Below are 25,377 nucleotides of genomic sequence, written 5' to 3' on the forward strand. Positions count from 1 at the left end.
AAAATAGCGTTTTAGCTGTTTGCAGAAGATAACCGGTCTGTAAAGAGTTTACAAGCTAAATTAGCTGAAATTGTCTAACAAAAAAGATATGTAAATATATATAATATTTCTATAGATAAATCAGCGTTATCGTGCACCCACTTCCTGACATTTTTAATTTTCTACTTTTTTTTATTTTTTGCAGTACAAGACGATGTGTGACACTATCAAGCAAAAAGACAGCGAACTAGGATTCGATACTGATGCCTGCGTAATTTATTTCTTTTCTGACACAAAGACTTCCTTTTCTGTTTGTCTGTTCTTTGATTGCTGGCTTGCTTGTTAGTCTGTCAATCCGTTCATTCGTTCGTTCCCTGATTTGATGATTTGTTACCAGGGAGTTTGCGATCTGGTGATTGTTTTCTTACCGGTGATATCCTTCCAATTAGACGAAAAGTCACACATGATTCTGTGGTAACAGATCAAAGCAAACGTTTTCACACTTAGGTGTTAGGGTCGTAGTAACAGTTCGGGAGGTAATGATCACTTTAGAAGATTTTAAGAGGGTATTCCATTCGTTGAAGTAAATGGATTTTGGACGCTAGGTTTGCTTTTAGAAACATGTAATGATGAGGGGCATGGGTTGAGTTCTACTGAAAGAGAAGGATCCAGAAATAAAGAAAGCACAGCTGAGGAATTGAATGGACTGACACGAGTTTGAGCCAGCCATAGGGTTTCCACAACATTATGAGGAACGTTAATGGACAAAAGTAAAAGAAACTTCGAGGATACCCTCACCCCAACCCCCAAAAGACAACAAGAAATAAACAAACATACAGTTATAAAGTATGAATGTATTATGTCGTTAGCAATGCTCGAACTAGAAAGGAATTATACAACTGTGGCAGACATGGTGTTTGGTTATAATGTGTCTACCTTATTATTATTAAAATTATTATTATTATTATTATTATTATTATTATTAATATTATCATTAGTAATAGTATTATTCATGAAAACATTTTGCTCACGCAGATCTGCAACTTCATGTCCCACAAGAAAGAACTGAAGAAAGAAATTGCCAAGGATACTTGTCCTGAGGTGTGTAAAAACAAATTTGTCACCACTAGTGCTTTAATTATATATACATAACATTTTTAACTGTAACGTTTATTTGTACATGCATTTGCATATACGTATGTATGTTTGTCTGTATGCAGATTGATTTACACACTAACCCACGTCACATATTACTATGGAAAACACTACAGATTTTTGAGGCATTTATCTCGTCTCTGTCTTCCAGATACAGCAGTCTCTTTACAATTTCTGCATCCTGTTTAACTGCCGCTCTTAGGTCTGGACTAAGAATGTGCCGTATATCTTACCATCTGCTATTTCATACCGAATATTTCACTATCTGCTATTTCATGCCGAATATCTTGAAATCTGCTATTTCATGTCGATTATCTTACTATCTGTTATTTCATGCCGAATATCTCACTATCAACTATTTCATGCCGAATATCTTACTATCTACTATGTCATACCCTATATATTAATATCTACATTTCGTGCCGAATATCGTACAATCTGTTATTTCATGCCGAATATCTTATTATTTCATGCCGAATATCTTACTATTTCATGCCGAATATCTTAACTATCAACTATGTCATACCTTATATCTTACTATCTACTATGTTATGCCGTATATCTTATTAGATATGTCATGCCGTATATCTTATTATCTGCTATTTCATGCCCTATATCTTCCTTACTCATTTCATTCACTGATTTATAATTTCTAACTCGACTGAAACAGGAGTGATATAGTTCATAGCATTCCGTAAGTTCCGGATAATTCCGTAGATTTCCGTAACATTGAGATATAAGAGCATATATTCCCCCTTTTTGTAATTTTCGTGTGTGGAAAGATTAGATTTAGAAATTGCATACATAAGATGCAGACGACGAAGTATTTACCTTCTGTGTGTGTGTGTGTGTGTGTGTGTGTGTGTAGGCCTTGCCTCCACCCCTTCACTGATAATGGACTCCATGCATTCTGCAAATGAAAGTGAGCAGGCTCCTCTGTTTGATTTGAAACGCGAAGATGACAATGTTTACTGGACAGTTTGGAGACAATCCAGTTAGAAATTAAACATCAGTGAATGAAATGAGTAGGTAATGTACATTTTTTTTTTTGTATCCTTGATGTTTAATTTTTCCTTTTTGAAACTGTAGGGGGCGGGTACAGTCTGCCAGGATGTGGGGGTAGGCTGGTGCGGTAATTATCCATACATATTTTGAAACATAATTCAGCGATATTATGTAGATTTTGTTAAAATTTATCAGTTTATAGGGATCCATATATTGAAAATTAGTCATGTCACAAGGGTGGATCCAGACATATCCCTTATTATCGTGTAAGGGGAGTGTACGTAGGCGAGGAGTCTGTGGGACGAAACTCCCGGTACATTTTAAATGTTTCGAGGGCATAACTTTAACCATCTAACTGTAAAGCAAACTCTAAGAAACGTTCTGGTGTTTCGGGGAGGGGCATTTTTGTATGTTTGGAGAGAGAATTGATCCGCCCCTGCATTAAATAAGGACTATGCAGTTAGATAATCAACTCTTCTTTACAGGACCGGACGATGTGGAAAAATGGTCTATGGGCCATGCAAGAGGCATTGGTGGCCGAACGCTATGTCAACTCCCAACTCTTGCAATTGCACAGTGATGCAGAGAAAACCGATGCTCATGTAAGTGTGCAAAATATATTTTTTCATGTATGTCAATCTAGTGGTCATACAAATGTGCCTCAGCAATGGTCGTGTGAACATTCGCACCGAAAGATCACGTGATGATGCTAAAATCATGGCATGACTCTTCCTATGTTATGGGCATGTGATTGCTAGAAAATATTGCTCAAAATAAACGGCATACATTTAGCTACATGCCTATGTCAGTCCTAATAAATTGTAGGCAGTGATTGCAATCTTCTAAGCTGATGCTATTTTTAAAATATCAAATACAGTCCGTTGAGGTTTAGCTGATAGCGCGATCAATATGTATATGAGTTATTTTGGGAGTAATCAAGCAACATACTTGAATAATGCTATATATTCAGTCTATTCGCAAATTAATGAATTGTAAAACCTAGACTTGGTAGGACTACACCAGGTTATTTTACAAAAGAGAAATCATAAAATATAGAATCCACTTTTGACTGCAGTGGGTTTCCTGTTGCATGGTAGTAGGCCGATAAATCAGTCCCTTACCTGTGATGATAATGATTGGCGGTTCAGGGGTTAATATCACCTATTCATTAAAACTTGCAAAAATATACAGTCAATCGTGGCTGTACACATCGGTGTACATTTTATACACTTACCGGTATTTCTCGCGGCTGTGGAGCTGCCGTCGGCTGAAGGGTTCTTTTGGTGGCATGTTCATTAAATGTTTTGAGCAAATTCTTTGTCTGGTGACAACTACATGTACGTGGAATAACACAACCCTCTGTCATGTAGCTACTTTGAATTTCGAGCTTGATATGGCCGTTACCAATTACCGGTATTTGTCTAAAGTGTATGCAGCGTTGTTCCGTAAAGATCTGCATCCAACAGCATTGCACATTTTAATGAATAGGTGACATCATATCCACATATCGCCCATCAGTATCAACACAGATGGGGGGGGGGGGCTGATTTATCGGACTAGCATGGTACGTACTAAGGCATGTTTTCGATCTTGCCTTCTACAATGACAATCCATGGAACTCTGAACTGGCCACCATTTTTATAAATGAATAAACGGTAAACATTCATCAAAATCGTTTCATAAAATGAACTTATCCTAATTATTGATACGATCTCCCATATCTATCGTTATATTGGAAAATACTCAGATCTATGGTTTATTAAATTTGTTAAGATAAGATTTTTACGGTCGGCATTATTTAAAACAACCATTCAATATAAGAACTTTTGAGTCTTTTACCGACAGAGATTCCAAACTTAAATTTTTGGTTTTAGATAACATAGAAGAAAAACAAAACGTAGGTACTACCTCATCTAACTGTTGATATAGGTGGTAGATGCCACTCTAAACCTAGTGAAAATACAGAAAAATAATGATATTTTTCTAAGCATACCAACTTATTTTATGTAGGTTTGTTTATTCTATTATTTCGATAATTATAATAATGATACCAATTTAAAAATAATTGTTGTATACCTAACCTAACTTTCAAGTAGTTTGACTTGAGATTCGTTGTAAGCATTGCAATCTGTTACTGACCGAGGCCAGTTTATAAACTCTTATCTTTTTATTATCCCAGATTTATCATGGAAGTTCTGTGTCTCACTTCTTTGATCACTGTCATTATTATCATTATTTTTATTGTCATTATTATTATTATTATTATTATTATTATTATTGCAGCTGAGTCATATCCTTGAGCATCACTTTTTGGATGAACAAGTCGAATCCATAAAGAAAATCACTGATTACATCACTCAGCTTGAACGTGTTGGCGACGGACTCGGCGAATACTTGTTTGACAAATCCCTGTAATTTGAGCGAGAAAGTACTATTTAAAAAAGCTCAGATTTCGCAAATTTAAATTACATCTACCCCAAGGAAATATTTATGTCTAATGTTGTAGTATCTTTCTTTCATAATTTGTTTACTTTCGAAAAGCGTTAGTGATCCCTAAAGACGGTATTGTGTGTATTATGTATTGTATCTTGTTTGGAGAGAGAATTTCCTAAAAATTATACTCAGTCATGAATTAAAATAAGCAATAGCAATCATATATATATCTTTTAGCCATGATCTCTTTCATCCGTAAATGCAAACAAAATGAAATAAATCATTCTACTAAGAAAATGTATGAATCAATGAGAAATAAGGTATTAAGAAAGAAAATAGTAATGAAGCTATGATAAATGCGATAAATAAGAAACAGTAAGACTTGGAATGTACATTGAGTACATGATTTGAGAAAGAAGAAAATAGTAACGAATGGCAAGATGCAGCTCTAAAATCAAAGGTTAGCTGATATACAATAAAAAATATTCTCCAATGGAACTTATTTTACTTGTTTACTATATCCCTTACAGTCCGTCTCTCTCCCTTACGTTTTACTATGTCACTTACAGCCCGTCTCTCCCCCTTACGTTTTACTTTTACTATGTCTCTCACAGTCCGTCTCTTCCCCTTACTTTTTACTACGTCCTTTACACTCCTCTCTCACCATTACTTTTTGTTGTGTCTCTTACATTTCGTCCCTCTCACTTACTTTTTGACTATCCGTTTCAGTCCGCCACTCCATCTAACATTTTAGGTGTATCCAGGGCAGATGTAGCTCTAAAATTAAAGGTTGGCTGATGTACTATATAAAAGTATTAACTAATGAAACTAATCTTACTTTTTACTATGTCCCATTACAGTCCGCCCCTTCCCCTTACGTTTACTATGTCCCATTACAGTCCGCCCCTTCCCCTTACGTTTTACTATGTCCTTTACAATCCGCCCCTCCTCTTTTTACTATGTCCTTTACAGTCCGTTCTTCACCCTTTGTTTTATTCTGTGTCATTCGCATCCCGTCCGTTCCGTTACTTCTTTGCTACGTTCGTTACAGTCCGCCCAACTCCTTACTTTGTATTATTCCCTTACAGTCCACCTCTCCACAAAACATTTTAATATGTCCTTATAGTCCGCACGTCTCCCTTTCCCTATCCCTAACAGTCCTCCGTTTCAACTTTCTAATATGTTCTTTACAGTCGCCCTCTCCATACGCTTACGCTTTTTGTGTGGCTTCATTCTTGTAAGTAGCACATAGAAACAGGATTTTGGATGGAGAGAGAGAGAGAGAAAGAGAGAGCTTCTGTACCTGTAGTGGTTATGACCCAGTTCGTTCAAGTGGTTAAATATCGACCATTCAAGTGCAATATAATATGTTCACACTAAAATAAAACAGCAGTCTTTACTAGCGCACTAACGCAGATTAATATTCTGAACTAAAAAATAAAACATCAGTATTTAGTAGCGTATCGATTTCCCTAGCTAAGGTTCCGATGTGTTAATCCTATCTACACCTTCGCGGACAGAGCAGATGTTAGTACTTTGTCCTTGCGACATGGATTGGATTTCATGAGTTGTCTCCCTTATTATGTAGTGCCAACTAACCAATAGCGCATTGTATATCGACAGAAAATTGTGGAGGCAATTGATTTTAAAAGGATACATCGAAAGCATGACTACTTGGGTTGTTTTTTTTTTGGTGGTGGGGGGCAACAGACAGATGCCCCCCCCAAAAAAAAAAAATAAAAAGGTGTTTTATGTGTTGTTGTTTCCCCCAGGTATGTTGTTTGTTTATTTTAATTTTTTTAAATAAATTTTTGATTGGGTATTTGTTATGTCTTTGTGTTATCTATTGGGTTGTTCATCAGAATTCGGTTTCTATCACCTTACTCGAAATCCCACCCCTGAGTTCTTAGTTGACATTGGCTAAAGGTCTCCTACGTTCCGTGTGTGCTATGTGTATATATGCTATATTGTGTGTGCTATATAGTTTTCGTTTCGGGACAGCACGACTTTTTCAATTCACCCCGGTGGCCTTAATATATATATTTATTTGGATATCACATATCCATTTGATAATTTTGATATAATTTAGATATTTAAAATTTTATTTAATTAATTATGAATTTCGGCGAGTGAAAGGTGTACTACAGGTGAGTCATAAAACAAAACTATTGTTTTATATGCGTGTTGGTAAGTGTCGTTCCACGCATTAGTTAAATTCTAGAATGAGGCCGTCTGTGCTCGAGTGGGGGTCCACAATTTCTTTATTTAATTGTATTTCTCCCGACTCGAGTTTGGCCGCCTCTTTATTATTTAACCTATTAACCAAAAGATCCAAAAGGGTTTAAAGAAATTTTAATAGGAAGGAAAAGAACCACACAGTAAAGGAGCTGTATAGTTAGATTTCGAAAGGTATGGAAGATTATTAGTTGACTACTAGCCTATTCCCCCGTTTTTCTGTATGGTCTGCTAGTGTTCTACGTGGGGTGTTTTTCCCAGACTATTGGGCCTGTTCACTTCGCGTAGCGCCATGTGAATTAGCCCCATGACGTCATTGCCTAGTACTTTCCCCCAAATAGATTCCCTGTCCCAGCCATTGGTTTATTTTTCTTAACCCTAATAAAACTTAAGTAAATTTTAATTTAGGTCTGGGTTAAGGGATGGGATGAGGGCTCCAGCCCGCACACTGGCGGTGGCACACCCCTAATGGGTAGCAAACCGAAGCTCCCCTCCCATTCCTTTTTTTTAATTTTAGTAACTTTATAATTTGAGATATTACCAACAAGATTCAAATTGGCTCTTAATTTGATATTCTGGTTGCTTAAAGAGAGTGAAAACACGTGTCTGAGTTGAGGGATGAGGTAGGGGCTCTGGCCCGCACACTGGCAGTAGCACACCCCAAATGGATAGCAAACCAAAGCTCCCCCTCCCATCCCCACTCATGGTGTCTCAACACCCCCTCCATACAAGTTATAGATCGATTTATTTAGCCTACTTGTTTATTTGTATTATTTGCCTGCATGCCATCATAAACTCAATTATGTATTCAATGACCTTAAAAATTGTGCTTTTGTCAAAATCTCCATCTAGGAAGAGTATATTATCCCTTCGGTACCGTTCTCTTTTGCAGATCTCACAAATTAATTGTATTCTTTGATCTTTCCTTTTTTCGCATTGTATGATTACATGGTTTTTAGTAAAGTAAGCTCTTTTGCACAAAGGGCATTTAGGTATTGATTTTATCATATGTCTCCTTAATGCAACATCCCCAGTTAGCAATGCATTGTGAAGGTATTTAAAAATTAGGCTTTGTAATTTTAGTGATTTGATTTGGGACCAGTGCCCCTACACTCTTGGCCAATTAACCCCCAAGTTTTCTTGTTCTATTTTACATTTAATGTTTTTAGTGATTTCCTCCCTTATCCAGTTATATGTTTCCTCTTTCTTTTTATTCCACAAATCCTTTTTTTTTTCTCTAAATTTAATTATGATATCTTTAATATTCCTAAATTTTCTGGGTACCTCCAATTTTTTTCATTAACTGATTGTTTTTGTAAATATCTTATCTGCTTTTTAGGCTAAAACCAAACCTATATATATATATATATATATATATATATATATATATATATATATATATATATATATATATATATATATATATATATATATATAATCTTCAGTAGTAGTGGGCTTGGTAATGCTAGGCCCCTCTTCTGTTTGATCTATACAGAGTTTCCTTTATTACACAGTGTGTTTTAAAGCCACATATAAAGTTTATTATTTCATTATCTATTTTATTCAATACTTTTTTCTATATCTACTGATTTCATGATGTAGTTCATGTTCGAGTAGAAGTATGTTTTGGCTACTTGGGCCCGCTCCATTATGCATAATGGCGTTTGGTGCCCAGATGTTTACATCTTCCTTTATTTTCCACAGCATACTCTTATAGTTTCTTCACCATCATTTTTCCCAAAGTAAACTCCTAGTTCTTTTAGTCTGACTACGTACCAGAGAGAAGCCATCACAGGCGTATTTGCTTATTTATGAATCCATTCAAGTTATGTGCTCCCCTTGTCTTGATCATGTAGAAACAGTGTGCAAATTTTAACAACTCAGTTTTGATTGGATGCAGTGGCTTTTTTGCCACCGCATCCAATGCAATTCACAGACCCGAACCACAGAAATGTGTAGATAGGGTTAACATATCAGAACCTTGGCTAGCGAAGGTGCTAGCGCAGTAACGCAGTGTAATATTTTCACACTAAAATAAAACATCAACATTTATTAGTGCACTGACGCAGTATAATATTTTCACATTGACACGATCATAAAATGACACGAATACTCTAAAATTAAAAAATGGTGTATTTAGAGGGGTCTCTGGAGGTTTGACTGAACCCCTTTTCAAGAAAAAATTTTTTTATTCTCTTCAGCGTTAAGAGAAATGTGGTCAATTTAAGGAAAATAAACAAATCCACTTTAAATTCGAACCCCCATTAGAAACAAACAAAATATTTATTTTTAGACATTAAAAATAATGGTTCAAAGCAATATTGCCAATATCAGAGATGTGATATAAGTATTGCAAGTTTAACATGAAAGCATTAATATTGACATCAGTAATAATAATGCCTATTCGTTTATAAGTTTGGATGGGATAAATGTGCAGTCGAAGCTGGTTGTATTGAAGGACACAATTCAACAGAATAAAAGTCTTAATTTCTTGATCTGAAACATCTGATAACACTGGACAACAAATTTTTACAAAAGTCATGTTACTGAAATAAAATTAGTCAATTCTTATCAATTTTTATGTGCTGAACACGAATATGACAGTCAAATTGCAAAATTGGCTCTAGTTTTTTTGTAATCTGCAAGAAATTAATGTTTACATAACGAAATGCATTCCAATAGTAAAAGGTCAACTGTAATAGCCTACCTATAAAAAATCAAGTCATTGACTACATCTTAGATTTCTTCGCCTGTCTCTTGTACAGCTGTTCGGGAGCATCTCTGAGGAGTGTCCAGCAGTAGTCAGCCAGCATTGTAGTGGACCATTTTCCCTGGTATCTTTGTTCCATTGTTGCGATATCTTGATGAAAACGTTCGCCGTGTTCATCACTAACAAAACCACAGTTGCTAGGAAAGAAATCCAAATGGGAATGAAGGAAGTGAATCTTTAGAGACATATTGCAGCCAAGTTTCTTATACTTCATCAACATGTCTTCTACTAGTTCCTTATAGTTTTCTGCCCTAACATTTCCGAGGAAGTTTGTAGAAACTAGGCGAAAAGCATTCCATGCTTGTTTCGCGTCACCTTCCAGCAAGTTGTTGAACCGGTCATCTTTGAAAAGCTCTCGAATCTGAGGACCCACAAAAACTCCCTCTTTAATCTTTGCTTCGCTGAGTCGAGGGAATTTTTCATGCAGGTATCGGAATGCTGGCAAAGTCCGGTCAATGGCTTTCACGAAGTTCTTCATCAAACCTAGTTTGATGTGAAGGGGTGGTAGCAAGATTTTCTGAGCCTCAACCAGAGCTGGGTGTTGGATATTCTTCTCTCCAATGGCTACATTCTGCCTGTGAGTCCATTCCTTCCTCATGTAGTGCATTTCCCTTGCTCGGCTATCCCACTCGCATAAGAAACACATGTATTTTGTATATCCTTGCTGCAGTCCCATTAAAAGGGCAACTACCTTCAAATCACCACAGAGGTGCCAGCTGTACTTGTTATACTCAATGGAATTCAGTAGCTGCCTTAAGTTATCGTATGTCTCTTTCATGTGGACAGCATACGCTACTGGAATAGATGGAAGAATGTTTCCATTGTGCAAAAGCACAGCCTTGAGACTCAGTTTCGAAGAGTCCACAAATAGTCTCCATTCTTGTGGGTCATGAGTGATTTTTAAAGCATTCATGAGGCCCTCAATATCGGAACAGAATATCAGATTACTTTCCTTTCTGAAGAAAGGCTCCAATTGCTGGTGGCGCTTTCGATATGCAGTAATTGTGACATCTTCTTCTAGAAGATTCCATTGTTGGAGTCTTGATCCTAGCAATTCTGCCTTGTTCTTTGATAAGTCCAAATCACGAATCAGGTCATTTAGTTCTTCCTGTGTTATTCTGTGTGGGGTTGATGATGCACCACAGTGAAAATCTGGATCACTGCATGCTGATGGACCAGGAGAAGAACAGGTCGACTCACCTTTGTCTTCGTCAGATGAATCAAGAGAATATTCTGCTGGAGGTTCTGGAATAGGAAGTCCCTCACCATGTGGAACTGGTCTCAATGCAGACGGAATGTTTGGGTAGACTATTCTCGACTTCTTTCGCTTCGTTATTCCGCCGGAAAGAGGAGGAACCAAGCAGAAGTAACAGTCATTTGGGTGGTTGCTTGGCTCTCTCCACACCATTGGGACTGCAAACGGCATTGATGACCTTTTGCAATTCAACCACTGTGAAAGCTGTGTTGTACATGTAGCACAGCATATATGCGGAGCCCAAGGCTTGTCTTGGTCACCAACCTTGCATCCGAAGTAAAGATGATATGCCTTCTTCACTTGAGAATTGATACTTTTCTTCTGGTTGGCAAATGTCACTTCCCCACAAATATAGCAAAAATTGTCCGCGGTATTAACACACTTTCGAGGCATTACTGTTCTTTATTGTACGTAAATGGATAAAATAATAAGTTTTATGTAACAGTAGCTTGAACTGTCTCGCACAACGTCTAAAATATTTTAAATGCTGAACCTATCTGATTGGGCTTTATATAGTACACTGCTTACGTCAGCTTCAGCAGCCGCCTGGCATTAGTATAATAGGCCTACACATGTATAGTACACTGCTGACGTCAACTTACTTCAGCAGCCGCATGGCATTAGTATTGCATTGCATCAGAAAATGATGCAATCAACTGTGGATGATGTGAGCATGATGGTATTATGCAATGTTACATCATTATTCCGGATGTTGCTGCAGTCCTACTGGAGAAATTTACACAGTGAAACATAGAAAATGAGGTATATGAATATCTTCAAAACGAGAGCCAATACAAATTTTTCACGGTTATATTTGTGTTCGGCACACCAAAATACTACAGATTAGGGCCTTTTCAAGTCAGTAATGATTTCACTGTTGACCAGTGTAATATGTACTTTGATGTTTCAGAAACGATGTACATATACAGATTATCTAACTGATAGAATCATCGAAATTAGTATGCAGATATACAGATTATCTAACTGATATTACCATCGAGATAAGTATGCAGATATACAGATCATCTAACTGATATTAACATCGAGATAAGTATGCAGATATACAGATTATCTAACTGATATTAACATCAAGATAAGTATGCCGATATACAGATTATCTAACTGATAATACCATCGAGATAAGTATGCAGATATACAGATTATCTAAATGACGGTACCATCGAGATAAGTATGCAGATATGCAGATTATCTAAATGATAGTACTATCGAGATAAGTATGCAGATATACAGATTATCTAACTGATATTAACATCGAGATAAGTATGCAGATATACAGATTATCTTACTAATAGTACCATCGAGATAAGTATGCAGATATACAGATTATCTAAATGACGGTACCATCGAGATAAGTATGCAGATATGCAGATTATCTAAATGATAGTACTATCGAGATAAGTATGCAGATATACAGATTATCTAACTGATATTAACATCGAGATAAGTATGCAGATATACAGATTATCTAAATGATAGTACTATTGAGATAAGTATGCAGATATACAGATTATCTAACTGATATTAACATCGAGGTAAGTATGCAGATATACAGATTATCTTACTAATAGTACCATCGAAATAAGTATGCAGATATACAGATTATCTAAATGACGGTACCATCGAGATAAGTATGCAGATATACAGATTATCTAAATGACGGCACCATCGAGATAAGTAGCATCAACTCCGATAACAAGAGTCTGACACCAGTGCGGTGTAAATAAACTATGTACATGATGTCGGCACATATCAATATTTAGTCGACTAAATTAACAATGACTCGAAGATCTCGTTATTTTTACATGGTCAATATATCAATATTTAGTCCACAAAAATTTATAAATCCACTCGAAGATCTCATTAGTTTTACATGGTCAATATAAAATGATTTGACTAAAATAAGATAAAGAATTTGTGGGGGATTAAGTCAACTTTAAACTGACTCATTTTGACTCAGCATACGTAGCTGCTGTAGCAGAGTGAACATTAGGGAATGGCAAAATTTGACCTATCTCGAAATCATTCATATGTTTGAAAGGTTTGAAGAACGTTGCAAACTTCTCAAAATGAAAGTACTTGTTTTAGAGGGTTGTTTAAGCCAGAAAACAACGTGAAACATTTAGATCACCAAAATATATAATTGGTGAAGCATTTGGAATGTGAAACTACAGGCAATTTTTGAAAATGGATACCTTCCTAACTTTACAGAAGAAATATTTAACATCAACAGAGTACTTTTAGGCAGTTTACATACTGAAGACTTTAAAGGAGAGGACATGGTTGAGTGTTTTGCAGACAAGAACTATTCTCTGTATGATAAACAAACTGATATATATATATATATATATATATATATATATATATATATATATATATATATATATATATATATATATATATATATATATATATATATATATCAAGATGAAATTGAAAGGATATATTAATTTGATCAAAACATATATTATTATGAAAAACTTTAACAGTTTATAAAAAGTTGTTACTTTCAGAGTAATATGAGAGATACAATGAAAATCAAATTTAAAAAATTAAATCCACACACCGTGTTATGGAGAAATAAAGATAGTATCAGTAAGCACAACGTGACTTATACAAAGACAGGAGATTCTTATTTTTTATTTGTTGGACCGGGTATCTGATGCGCCATCTATTGGATTCTAAGAAAGTTAACTCTACTCGGTACTCCATTGAAACAAATGACACATATAGATGACAGAATCAGTATTAAAGATACAATAGTGCAGTAATATGGGATTCACGGTGTGCGAGGTAGATTCAGTTATAAAATGCTACACATGCAAAGATATACACATGTAACAACGAAATGGGGGAATATAAGGGATTAACGAGAGCTTACAAGTCAGCAATATTAAATGGTTTTGTAGGGGAGGAAACGAAAAGATTAGAAATAGAAATCAGCAAAACATTGACTCGAATTTTGGAAAAGAGTAAATAGAATTTCAAAGTTTTTACGCATTAAAAGCCAACTTCACATTCATTTTGGAGTTTAATTTATACACATTTTATACAGATATAACTATAATACTGCTTTATAAAGGGCCGGCCTTAGGCCTATTGGACCGATTTGGCGATATCATTTTGGCTGGGCCCCCATGCTCCTAACGCGCGGAGCCCCCTGTGAGCATGGCATTTGGAAATAAACTCTTAAACAAGTGTTATATGATAATAAAGTTAACATTTTCTTCCATTGCTTTAAAGTTACTTTCTCTCTATAGATATATTTTTAAAAATTACTAACGCGCGGGGCCCCTGTTAGCGTGTGGCCTGATTTGGCCCTATTGGCCCAAGGCCGGCCCTGATTTTCATGGCAGACAAAGTTGAACCGACATGTTAGCCTTATACAGTGTTAGATGACAATATGCAACGATTAAAAGGAACGCTTTGTTGCAACTAACTTTATTCTATACGGGCTTATTGTAACGAATTTATGTTGCAACATAATGCATTAAGTACTAAAAAGTAAAATAGTTTTAAATGCTCCATACTCTTCTATCAGTCAAAATCGTAAATATATCTGACTTTGTGAGGCAGAGAAAGCCGTGTTGTCTAGGTATTAAATATGTAACAGAAGGAAATGAAACGAACATCATAAGTAAAAAAAAAAAAAATAAGTTATTAATTTCCCTTCAATAAAAGTGAAAGTTAAGGAGACACTTACAGTGGTGTGAATTAAATTTGCAATAATTCTAAATGTCCTATCACAAATCCAAAAGTATAAAATGTTCCTAATGAATGCCAATAGTCTTGAATTTCTTGATATAACACAAGGATGCAATCCAGGATGTCTTTGAATGAGTTCACAAATATTCAAAGTAATGTATGAGTCAAACGTCAGTGAGCACTTTAGTTATTCCAAGGAATATCTTAAATTTCCTCTAGAATTATATCTGATGTCAGCAACACAATTACAAACTTACCATGGATTTCTACAGACTAATGGAACAGGAATAAAGGACTATATTGAATAAGGATCATTTTTGCCCCCGTTTTTATGGGGGAAAACACTTGTAAATATCACAACTCTGTGTCTCATTATATTATTCGATGTCTAAATCACCCTATTCTGCATTAAATCTGCATATAATTTTTTTTTTTTTAATGCCTAAACACGACCTTTGAACACGGTCTAGTATGGGAAATTTAAGAGAAAATGCTACATTTGGGCAACTTGAAACTAGAAATAAGATCTAAGCGCAGGCTTGATCAGACAAGGTATTTACAGTGACTGATTAATTTTTATTACATTTTTGGGGGGTTCTCATATTAACTTATGTGTTCACGTTCGCACTAATCACTAAAAATTAAAATATTCTTGAATTTTGTTGTCTATGTATCATTGTCGTTATTTTCCCTGTTGCAAGGTAGCTGCCTACGTATCACTACGCGTCAGCAATTAGATCTGCATTTCTAGAGGGCGCTATATTATTTCCTTCATTATTATATTTTTAAAAAATCAGGGAATAATAACGATTCAGATATTTTAAAAACAACGTTATCCATTCATTTCTCTCTTTCTCCATTCTTTCTAAATTGCCTTGGGAACAAAATTTTTTTGAAGAGGCGCTTAAGGGGCATTTGGAACTATATGTAAACATTAAATGGAATTGTATTTTTACGTTGCCATTTTTTGTGCAAAATGATGCTGTAAATAATAGGGTAAGTACATATGTATTGTTTATTTTATACATTAACAACAGTGTTTTTTCTTCACTTCCATCACGATACCGTTTGCTACGTTTAATTCAATATTACAGTGCAATTCCGTACATGTAATCTTTAAATGAATCTGTCAATTTTCTGCTGGAAATAACATTTACAACCTACGTATTTTTTTATATTAAATTTTGTTAACTGAGTATTTCTTCGTATAGTAATAATATTAATTCTTGAAATATAAATCATTAAGTGGACAAACAGCATCTGCATGATATACATACTCAAACGGTATAGCATTTATGGCACCAAATTGTCGTACCAAGTTCGAAACCGAAGTTCCCTCTCCTTTCTTTTTTATATCTTTTCTCTTTTTAAGAATTAATATCTATAATATCAACAGCTGTCAATTTACAGGTTTGAAATAAAGTTAGTAACTGCTCAGTTTTCAAAACCAACAAAAAATAATGCACAATTTGAAAATGATTTTATTTTTACGTCATGCAAGGTAACATTTTTTTTACCAATATGTTATTCATCTAAAATGGAACATTACAAGGGTCGTCAATCATGTCTCATCAACGGCAGTGGAACCCGTGTTGTGAAGCGGTTATACTTCCGTAGTTACATATTATAATTTTCATACAAGTATATTTATATTCAATTTTTTCATACTGAATTTTTATCACATTTTCCGGTGAATAATCGTTTTAGGACTGATATACAAATTTTAAACTTGCTTACTGTATCAATGATGTTACTAACAATTGCTGAAATTAGAAACCATTTCCAAACAGTGCATGCCACGTACACAGTCGCGATGGAAGCCAAGAAACTGAATTGATTAATAAATAAAGTGTGATATTTTAAATATTGAAAATATTATTTACATTACTTCTACGCCAAAAACCAGTAATTATACAAGCCTCAATCATTTGCAAATCATTTGATTTTTATGTTCCTAAATGTAATATTTGTATGGGTATAGTAATCATCCAAAAGGAAACTATAGAAGAGTGGCCAAATATCTTTGCATACGAAAAAGATTGTGGTCAAACCAGTGCTGTGAAGCGATTATTATTCCATAGTTATATAGTATACATATTTTTTTATACATCTTTGTTTGTGCTAAAAAATATTAAGACTTAATGTTTTATCACATTTTCCTAATCACTCCTCCAAATCAACACAAACTGGTTTTGGACTGACATAAGTTTTGATTTGCCTACTAAATCAATGATTTTTCTAGCAATTACTGAAATTATAAATTATACATTTTGCTTCCAAAGTTAGGATGGAAGCTAAAGTAACTGAATTGATTTATGGTTTGTTAATTGAAAAGGATAATAGTATTATTCCTACCCCCTAACCAGCAAAAATATGCTTCGTCGTCACTTGCTTGCATAGATTTTCATTTTAACACTTCCCTGAACCTCCAGTTATATCGAAAGCCTTACGACGAGATATTCGCATGATTTTTGCGTAGGAATGCATATAAACATGTCGGCCTACATGTACAGTATACAGTACTTAAAATATTTATGCACAAAATTTGCCTTCGAAACCGCTGTCAAATTACAATAGTCAATGTAATAATGTGACTAGCTTTACTTTAATGGTATATATGAACACATATTCATATAACGTTATTTTATTCGTTAACATTTTTATATACGTTTTTGAATTTTTTCATTGCTCGCATCGAATTCCCCAGTTTTGAGTTGCTACAAAGAATTGAATATAGGTCTACATGTGCATAAGAGAGAGAGAGAGAGAGAGAGAGAGAGAGAGAGAGAGAGAGACTATATTCATATATAGTTATTTTAAACAATGAAAGGGTAGAAAACTATTTTCTTTGACTCGTTTATGTGCAAACTTGTTCCCAAAAATTCTTTGAAAGTTGCATTTATTCTATAAATCCCCGAATCTTGCAACGATGTAAACCACCATCTTTGCCGACTCTAAGTGCTGGTAAATAGCATATACAAAACGAATAATAAACTATTTTGTTTCCATTTGTTCGTTATATGTGTATGTTCTTTATAAAAGTGTACATCCTCTTATTTCAAGGACAACTGTATGCATTCATTGTAATGCAGCATGCCCACGCTGGTTTAAAAATAGACGCAGAAGGTCTGGAGAGAACAATACTTCTAGTCGGTTACTTACCCGTATTCTCCAATGTCATTACTTCTAAAACATATTTCACATTTTTCAGACGTTCATTAAAAGTGCTGAGCCAATAGCGTTTTCTTTCTTATTAATGTCAACGTATTTTAGAAACAGTTTTCAGTTGACGTATAAGTTCGATATTCTATTTTTTTTCTATGATGGACCATTTTGGAATAGTTTTAGAAACTAAACTTAATGTATAGAGCTTTATAACCCCATAAACAACAAAAATGCATATTGCAAATTTGAAACTGAGTGAATAAGCTCATGGAGAAGCATTATATATGAGAAGTAAATGGAAAAGATTACTATTTTTCGTGTCTTTTTTTATAGTGGTTTGACACCCTGTAACCATGGCAACGGACGCGTGAATGCAAAATTGATGTCAGAAATAAATGTTAACCACCGCATGTGTACAGTATGCATCATATAAGGACGGTTGGAGAGGGGGCAGAAAATTGTCCTTATTCAATCTAGTCCTTTGCGTATCAAAGGACTATTTGTATGAATTTTCACTTGACATACGTCGTAAAAGAATATGAAGCACTCCAACAGAAAAAACCTAGTCGAACTGTAACAAGAATGGCCTTCGACTGAAAGTTTACGTAAACAATTTATTTACAACTTACAATAATGGATAACCGGTAGCTATATAAACCTCATATTTACAACATACAATCAATGACAAAAGTTAAGCACACGCTATGTATTAAATATACATGTTTATAACTCTATGGTCTTCAGCTTTGTAACAGAGAGAAGCAAAGCCAACACGTTTAGTAGAATAAACAAATGATTTATTTCCGTAGAATACCAAGTGAAAATTCAAAAGACACTTACAGTATTGTGATTAAAATCCAACTGTTCTATGACAAGTCCAAAAGTACTGACTGTTTCAAACCAATACCGACAGTCTCGGATGTTCTTATGTAACACAATGATATAATCCAGAATGTCTTTGAATGATTTCTCACTAATCCCATCGTAGTGTTTTAGTCCAAAACGTCAATGAGCTCATTGTAATTCCAATGAATAACTTAAGTGTCAATGCACTCTATGACCCTGCCAATAGTAAACTGTCATTCTAAAACCAAAACGTGCATTTAAAAAAATATAACAATATTTGTCCTGTTGTTTATCTCCGTTGCTTAAGGGTGCAGTAGAACCAGACTTTGTTTTGGTCATGTCTGTAGTTTTGTTGGAAACTTTGCCACATTGTTTGTAGCATGTGTTGCCAAACATGACATCTGTTAAATTTGGGATATACAACAAATGTTATGGAATAATGAAAACAATTGTCTATGAACATTTCTCACATAGAAAATATACTTGTCTTAATTATCTTTGTTCTATAATATCTTAAAAAAATAACAGAACCAAAAAATGGTGTCCTGCGTTTCCGTCTTTATCCAATCTTTCTTTCTCTTTGCAGCTTAACTTTAATTATGTCTGTCCATCTCTCAAACCACTAGTCCTAGTTCTACTGTCACCCAATGCAGTAAAACGTGTGTGCGAGCAAGCGTGCGGTCGGGCGAGAGTGCGCGTGTGTGTATGTGTGTTAGCTTTTGGTTGTACCAAAATTTAATATGAACATTACATGCAAAGACATAGTAACCATTGACTTAAACCGTTTAATTTCTCCGTGTAGGTGAATATCACCGTTCTCAAATTTTCTAGAAGTCACTTTGGGCGACTAGATTGTAAAAAATAATCTTCAAGAGGTGCCACACGAATTTATTTCTTCGCTGGTCTTGTTTGTTCTGTCATCCTATCAGATTTACCACCGTTTTTATTTTCTCTCTCAACCTCTCAGTCTCTCTCTCTCTCTCTCTCTCTCTCTCTCTCTCTCTCTCTCTCTCTCTCTGTAGTGGATGCAGATGGTGTGGGATATGAAACAATTATATCATCTTTAAGATCGCTTGCATGAACTTCTACCAACGCATTTGGAAAAGTATTGTGTGACACGGATCGCTATTGTCGCTTTCTCCTTGGAAAAGTGTAATCGTTTTACACACTGCTTGAACTCTATACATTTCAGCGTGTACGTGTAAGCCTTCCTTTTCAAATTTTCTGAAAGGGAGTTTTTGCATATCTCTAATGCAACAATAATTTTAGGGGCTGAAAGAATTTCGTTTCGGCTCAATCAGGACTCTCTTGGTTTTGTGACAGAAATTTAGGACATTGATTCAGACTCTGTCATGTATTCGAAATGGATTTGAGCTAACACTTCAACTCCTCTGTGTGTGTGTGCGTGCGTGCGTGAGTGCGTGCGTGCGTGCGTGTGTGTGTGTGTGTGTGTGTGTGACGATTGAAAACGATGTTGCCTCTTAATTTCTTATAGTTTATCACCGGAACCGTTTCATTTTGATTACAAAAGTTTCTTTTGAGTAGATTTCTCACCCAGCAGGTCCCAATATCTGGTTTGTGTCTCAGAGTATTCATTCATTGAGGTCAACTCGAACACTGAGGTCAGCCACTTGCAACACCGTTGCCATTTTACCCCTAATATTCAGTACAGTGACGTCATTGAAGCTAGAAATTTTCAGCCTATAAATATATATTTAGGTTTTTCCATTGGAATTTCCGTAAGGTGTAGCTATAAATAGATACTAAGTTTTCAAATAAGAATTTTAACAAGTTGTAGCTATAGATAGATGCTAGCGTTTTTCAATTTCTAACTTTCCTATAGAAGATATACTCTTTCACTGTTACCGCCCCCCATTTTTGTTTTTGTCTTGTATATGTATTTGTTTGCTTGCTTGTGTATGTCTGTTTTGTTGATGTTGTCCCTATACAAACCGATTTGTCCCTAATAAACCCCATCACGTCACCCATGTTCCATTTCCCTTGTCTCTATAAAGTCACATGATGTCAATCCTGTTCCATTCTCCTTGTCGCTATAAAGTCCCATGACATCAGCCCTGTTTCATTCTCCTTGTCGCTGTAAATCTTGTCGCTATCAATTTGTATTGTGTATGTCTATGTTTTGTTTGTTCCTATAAAAACATTTCACATACCTACCTACAGTAATGCGTATTGAGGTCAACTCGAACACTGTTACTAAGTCTCCGGCCGATTGAGATCAGCCACTTGCAACACATGTTGTCATTTATTCCTTAGTGCCCAGTGCCTTGACGTCACCAATGTTAAATTACCGTTGTCCCCCAAATGCCATTCCCATGTCAAATTCACACTGACCTTTATTCCATATTAACTCTTTTGAGATCAGCCACTTGTACAACTGTTGTTATGTTCCCTAGTATCAGGTGCTTGACGATATCCATGTTAAATTCCCATTGTCCCCCAAGTGCCATTCATATGGAAATACCCATTGTCCATCAAGTGCATTTCGACTTTTTATTGTTGAAGTCCCATTGTCTCCCAATCGTCCCCATATTCTACTCACTAGCAAGTCTGTACGCACCTGGAATGGGAACATCCTGAGCAAACCAGCAGAACAGCGCAACTGGTGGAAGGAACATTTCAGTGCCTTGCTCATGGGCACACTTGTGAAAAACCCACCCATCATAGAAGAGGGAGAGGATCTGGACGTCAACAAAGAAGAAACCACTAGGAAGGAAGAGGTCGTATAAGGAATCAGGAAAAGTCAAGAGTGGTAAAGCCCCTGGCGACAACAACCCACCAAAAGTATTTAAAATAGATGCTACAGTTACAGCAGACACTTTGATTAACCTTCTACAGGTAAAAGAGACAAGGAAGAGTTGACGAAGAGTGGAGAACGTGCTACGTTGTGAAGATTCCCAAGAAAGGCAAACTTAGTGCAAGCATGGGCAACCTCATCCAGGCCCCGGGCCTGATTAGTGATTTTAAACCAACACTCTTTGTTGTAAATTAACTAATAAAACCATGCTGGGCCGTAATTTGCTCACTACTGTCTTAGTGGCTGCTAGCATTGGAAAAGTATTCAGCTCTTTTCTCTACTGACCCCAAACCTGGACTTTGCATATGATATTGGACTGCTGTTGCACAACTCCAGAACATGCAATTGAGGGCAGAGGGCCTACATACCATAGGCCGAACTACCGGCCTGTAGATCAATACCGACAAGACAGTCAAAATTCCTGTGAGTCAATAAAAGCAGGATGTGCATAGTCTCTTTGAGGGACAAGCCATTGAGGACGTTGATAATTTCACATACATTGTTCAGAACTGTGAAAAAGTCAAGAGGAACGGATTAATACGTGATGGCCAGGATTGCTAAGGCACGCCATGATTATACCACTTTCATCCTAGTCTGGAGCAATGATAACATCTACCTGAAAGGAGCGTAAATTGTTGAATTCCTACGTCAAATCAGTTCTGCTCTTTGGGGAAGAGACGTGGAGACACACATAACTTGGCAAATAAGTTACGCATTTGGCAATAATTGTCTCCGACAGATCCTGTGCGTCAGATTGCCAGACTGAATCCCCGACCAGGAGTTATGGCTGAGGATAAAACAGAAACCCATATCCGATATCATTAATGAAAGCAAGTAGAGATGGATTGGACATACCTTAGTGAGAGATCGGCCCAATATCGCTCCCTATGCCCTGGATTTGAACACTCAAGCAAACGCAGAAGATAACGACCAGCCATGTCTTGGCAAAGAAACCTGGACATGGAATCTAAGAACAGCCGTATACCCTCGATGGAGGCAAACCAGATGGTTCAAGACAGTGACAAATGGAGAACTGCAGTGAAGGCCCTATGTTCTATTGGAACCGAAGCAACAGGATGATGATGATGATGATACTGATGATGATGATGATGATGATGATGATGACATTTTATGGAAATTTAGCTACACCAGAAACATAATCTGAGGTACATGCAATGGGTAAAAAAAAGAAATCTTTGATATATGCATGTAACCACTAGGCAGTGATTCGAGAGTAAAGCATTACATCAACCATGTCCACAGTTGGTACCGTCCTGTACACGCTGTCCCTCATATTAAATTCCTATGGAAATCAATAGTCACCCACATGTTATATCCTCATATATCTCCAGAGTGATCCTCAATGTTAAATTCCCATAGATCTCGAAAATGACATCCAATGTTGCATTTCGATCGATCTTCATGTTGACCCACAGTATTAAACCAATCGAGATATTTAACATTTAGGACCCTATAAATACCCAAATTCTAATGTAAAAATGTTCTATTGGATCATTTGTAACGCTGGCTGGGGAGTGGACTGTTCCATAGTTGCTCATAGTGTCTTTTGAATCTCATTCCGTCTTACAAAACAACATCCTACCTTTAAAATGTGATTTAATTTTAATTACTACTATTCATTGAATGAAGGTTCTGGTGAAAATAATACTGAAGGCAGAGTGTTTTGTTTAACACGGGGTCTACTGGTCCACGAAAGCAAATATATCGTCAAATTCTGTAGCGTGCTCAGGATTTATGTCACTGATGTGGTGGAAAAAAACCTCATCCCACGGCAATTTATATTGGCTAATTTCAAAAAGGTCTTGAACATAAAATTGTATAGATGTGTTAAAAGTTAACATGGAAAATATTTTGTCCATAAAAAAATTCATTGCAGATTGTACAGTTGCTATACCTTTCAACTGTTCAGCTGCAACCACTTTTATTACAGAAATATGATTTCCTCCAGTTCTGTTTGGGAAGATATTTATTTGTTTATTGCTTTATCGCAGCATCTAATATCACATTTTGTTTATAATGTTTCTTTTTGTCCCGAAAATAAATTCAATAATGTTTAAAACACATGGAAAATTAAGTATTTCCGTGCACGTATAAAAATAACAAAATCTGACAAGGAAAATATCATTTCGGGCAAATTCGTTCACATCAGTAGAACTGTACGAACATTGAATTAAACATACATGCAGCAATAATAACAACAACATTGTGCGTCAAAAGTATCGACGGTATTCGCTTACCTTCCCGTGTGTTTTTACCCCACCCACCCTCCCCCGATTTTAAAAATGAAAGGCATCAGGGGTACAACATTTTACAATACTTGGTAACTCCATTCTTCAGTTTATAATTTCTAAGCCTGTTTGTCGCCGTAATATTATCATCTTGCTCGCATTTGAAACCAAACCGAAGCTGTTGATGTACGATTTACAACCATGGAGAATAATCGCGGTCTAATTCCAGTATCTAGAATATTCCATTTTCAGTATAAAATGTGTCATCTGCATTCAGTATCAGCACTGTCTACTTTTAATATCTCCATTTTTAAAAAATAGAAGAAAAAGATTTAACTATCTTTTGTTCAAAGAGTTGCAACTCACAACGTTTCGGAAATTCACGGAAGTAGTCAGAGCTTATTGAAAACGGGGAACTACAGCATATATGTTACTTTAAATATTGATTCGCCCTTGGGAGCAAATATGGCGGTCGTGTTACTGAAGAAATTCCTGTTTAGTTTGAAACGCAGGCAAGTTGACAGGGTTAGGCACCTCTGGGTGTAAATCAAATTAAAATGTATAAATCGAGAACTAAAATGAAGTTTTATTTTTTGAGGTCTAGCTTTGGTCTATTATGGCAACGAAGTGTCGTCGAATCTTGACCACCCTTAGACATATTCGTAGGGATAAAGTCCGTTTTGTTTGAACAGGTCCGCGTGTTCACCAAATTCTTTTTCCAGATGAGTAAACCAAGGTCAATGTTGGACGAGTTCTTCCAGCGACGTCGACATGAAATGAAACTAATTGATGAATCGGAAAGGTCCAATCGAGAATGACATGTATTTTTCAAAATTGTGGGAATGCACTTGATGTGAGATCCTACTTCAGCGAGAAGGGGATTAAAACGTGGATCACTGACGGCTGCTGCGATAAAATGTTCATCGTATCCTCGTAGATTATGCGCGATGACTGGAAGTAGGTCTGGACCTTTGAAGCGTAGATTGCAGTGGTCATGAGTGGCTCCTCGATAACGTCCAGTGACATGACATGGTCTCTGACCTTTTGTCATGAGGTTGAAAGTACTCTTCACAGATGTGACATTGCTGCGCTACGTTGTGTTGTCGCAGTGGTAATGGTGTGAGTGAAATCATTTTGGCTGGATTTTTTTTGTAGCGCTTGGATGCGTTTTCATTCCTCGACGAGTTGCTTAAAGAACCATGGGATGCAATCTTCACCGCTATGTCGTCGATAGATGAGGACAAATGCTCATCTTCGGAACAGCAGGTTTTATAGCCAATAGCGCAGGGAATATGTTTGTGTTCTACTTGAGTAAAAGAATGGTTTGGATCAGGAGAAGGTCCTTGTACTTTTTAAAGGATGGATTCTGAGTCAAAGACGATGTGAAACGTCTGCGAGTATTATTTATAGGGATTTTCGAACCGTAGTGCTTCTTCGCGCGACATCTGTACGGTTTGTAGGTCTTGGCAATATCCATACGTGACCTGATCCTGTAGTCATTGGAACTGAGGAAAGCGTTGTAAGCAGCGATAGCAGAAATACCCATAATTCTTATGATGTCTGTACTGAGATCGACATAACAGGCTGAAGTCTTTGATTTACACGAAATGGTTTCCTTAATACAGTAAACTGAGGCTGTGTTGTGAGGCTGTTTTGGAGATCAACATGGGATAGACGACTAACTGTTTATTTCCCGCTTTATTGTGATCGAGTCCAAATACGTTGAGGGAGAGACCCTCGTTGAGAG

General features: G+C 36.1%; 1 protein-coding gene across 1 annotated transcript in view; it reads left to right on the plus strand.

Annotated features, from left to right (window-relative positions):
• The window catches only part of LOC149795508 (soma ferritin-like), a 12,719-nt gene extending 7,649 nt beyond the window's left edge, over nt 1-5,070 (plus strand). Inside the window, exons 4-7 of the mRNA XM_089965303.1 lie at nt 185-250; nt 1,015-1,080; nt 2,625-2,741; nt 4,423-5,070. Of these exons, the coding sequence (XP_089821429.1) occupies nt 185-250; nt 1,015-1,080; nt 2,625-2,741; nt 4,423-4,554 (381 nt within the window). The 3' untranslated portion in view covers nt 4,555-5,070. The remainder of the gene's footprint in view (nt 1-184; nt 251-1,014; nt 1,081-2,624; nt 2,742-4,422) is intronic.
• The last annotated feature ends 20,307 nt before the right edge of the window (nt 5,071-25,377 follow it).

The sequence above is a fragment of the Sinohyriopsis cumingii genome, chromosome 7, assembly GCF_028554795.1.
Source record: "Sinohyriopsis cumingii isolate HCF-2022 chromosome 7, ASM2855479v2, whole genome shotgun sequence".
NCBI classification, from domain to species: domain Eukaryota; kingdom Metazoa; phylum Mollusca; class Bivalvia; order Unionida; family Unionidae; genus Sinohyriopsis; species Sinohyriopsis cumingii.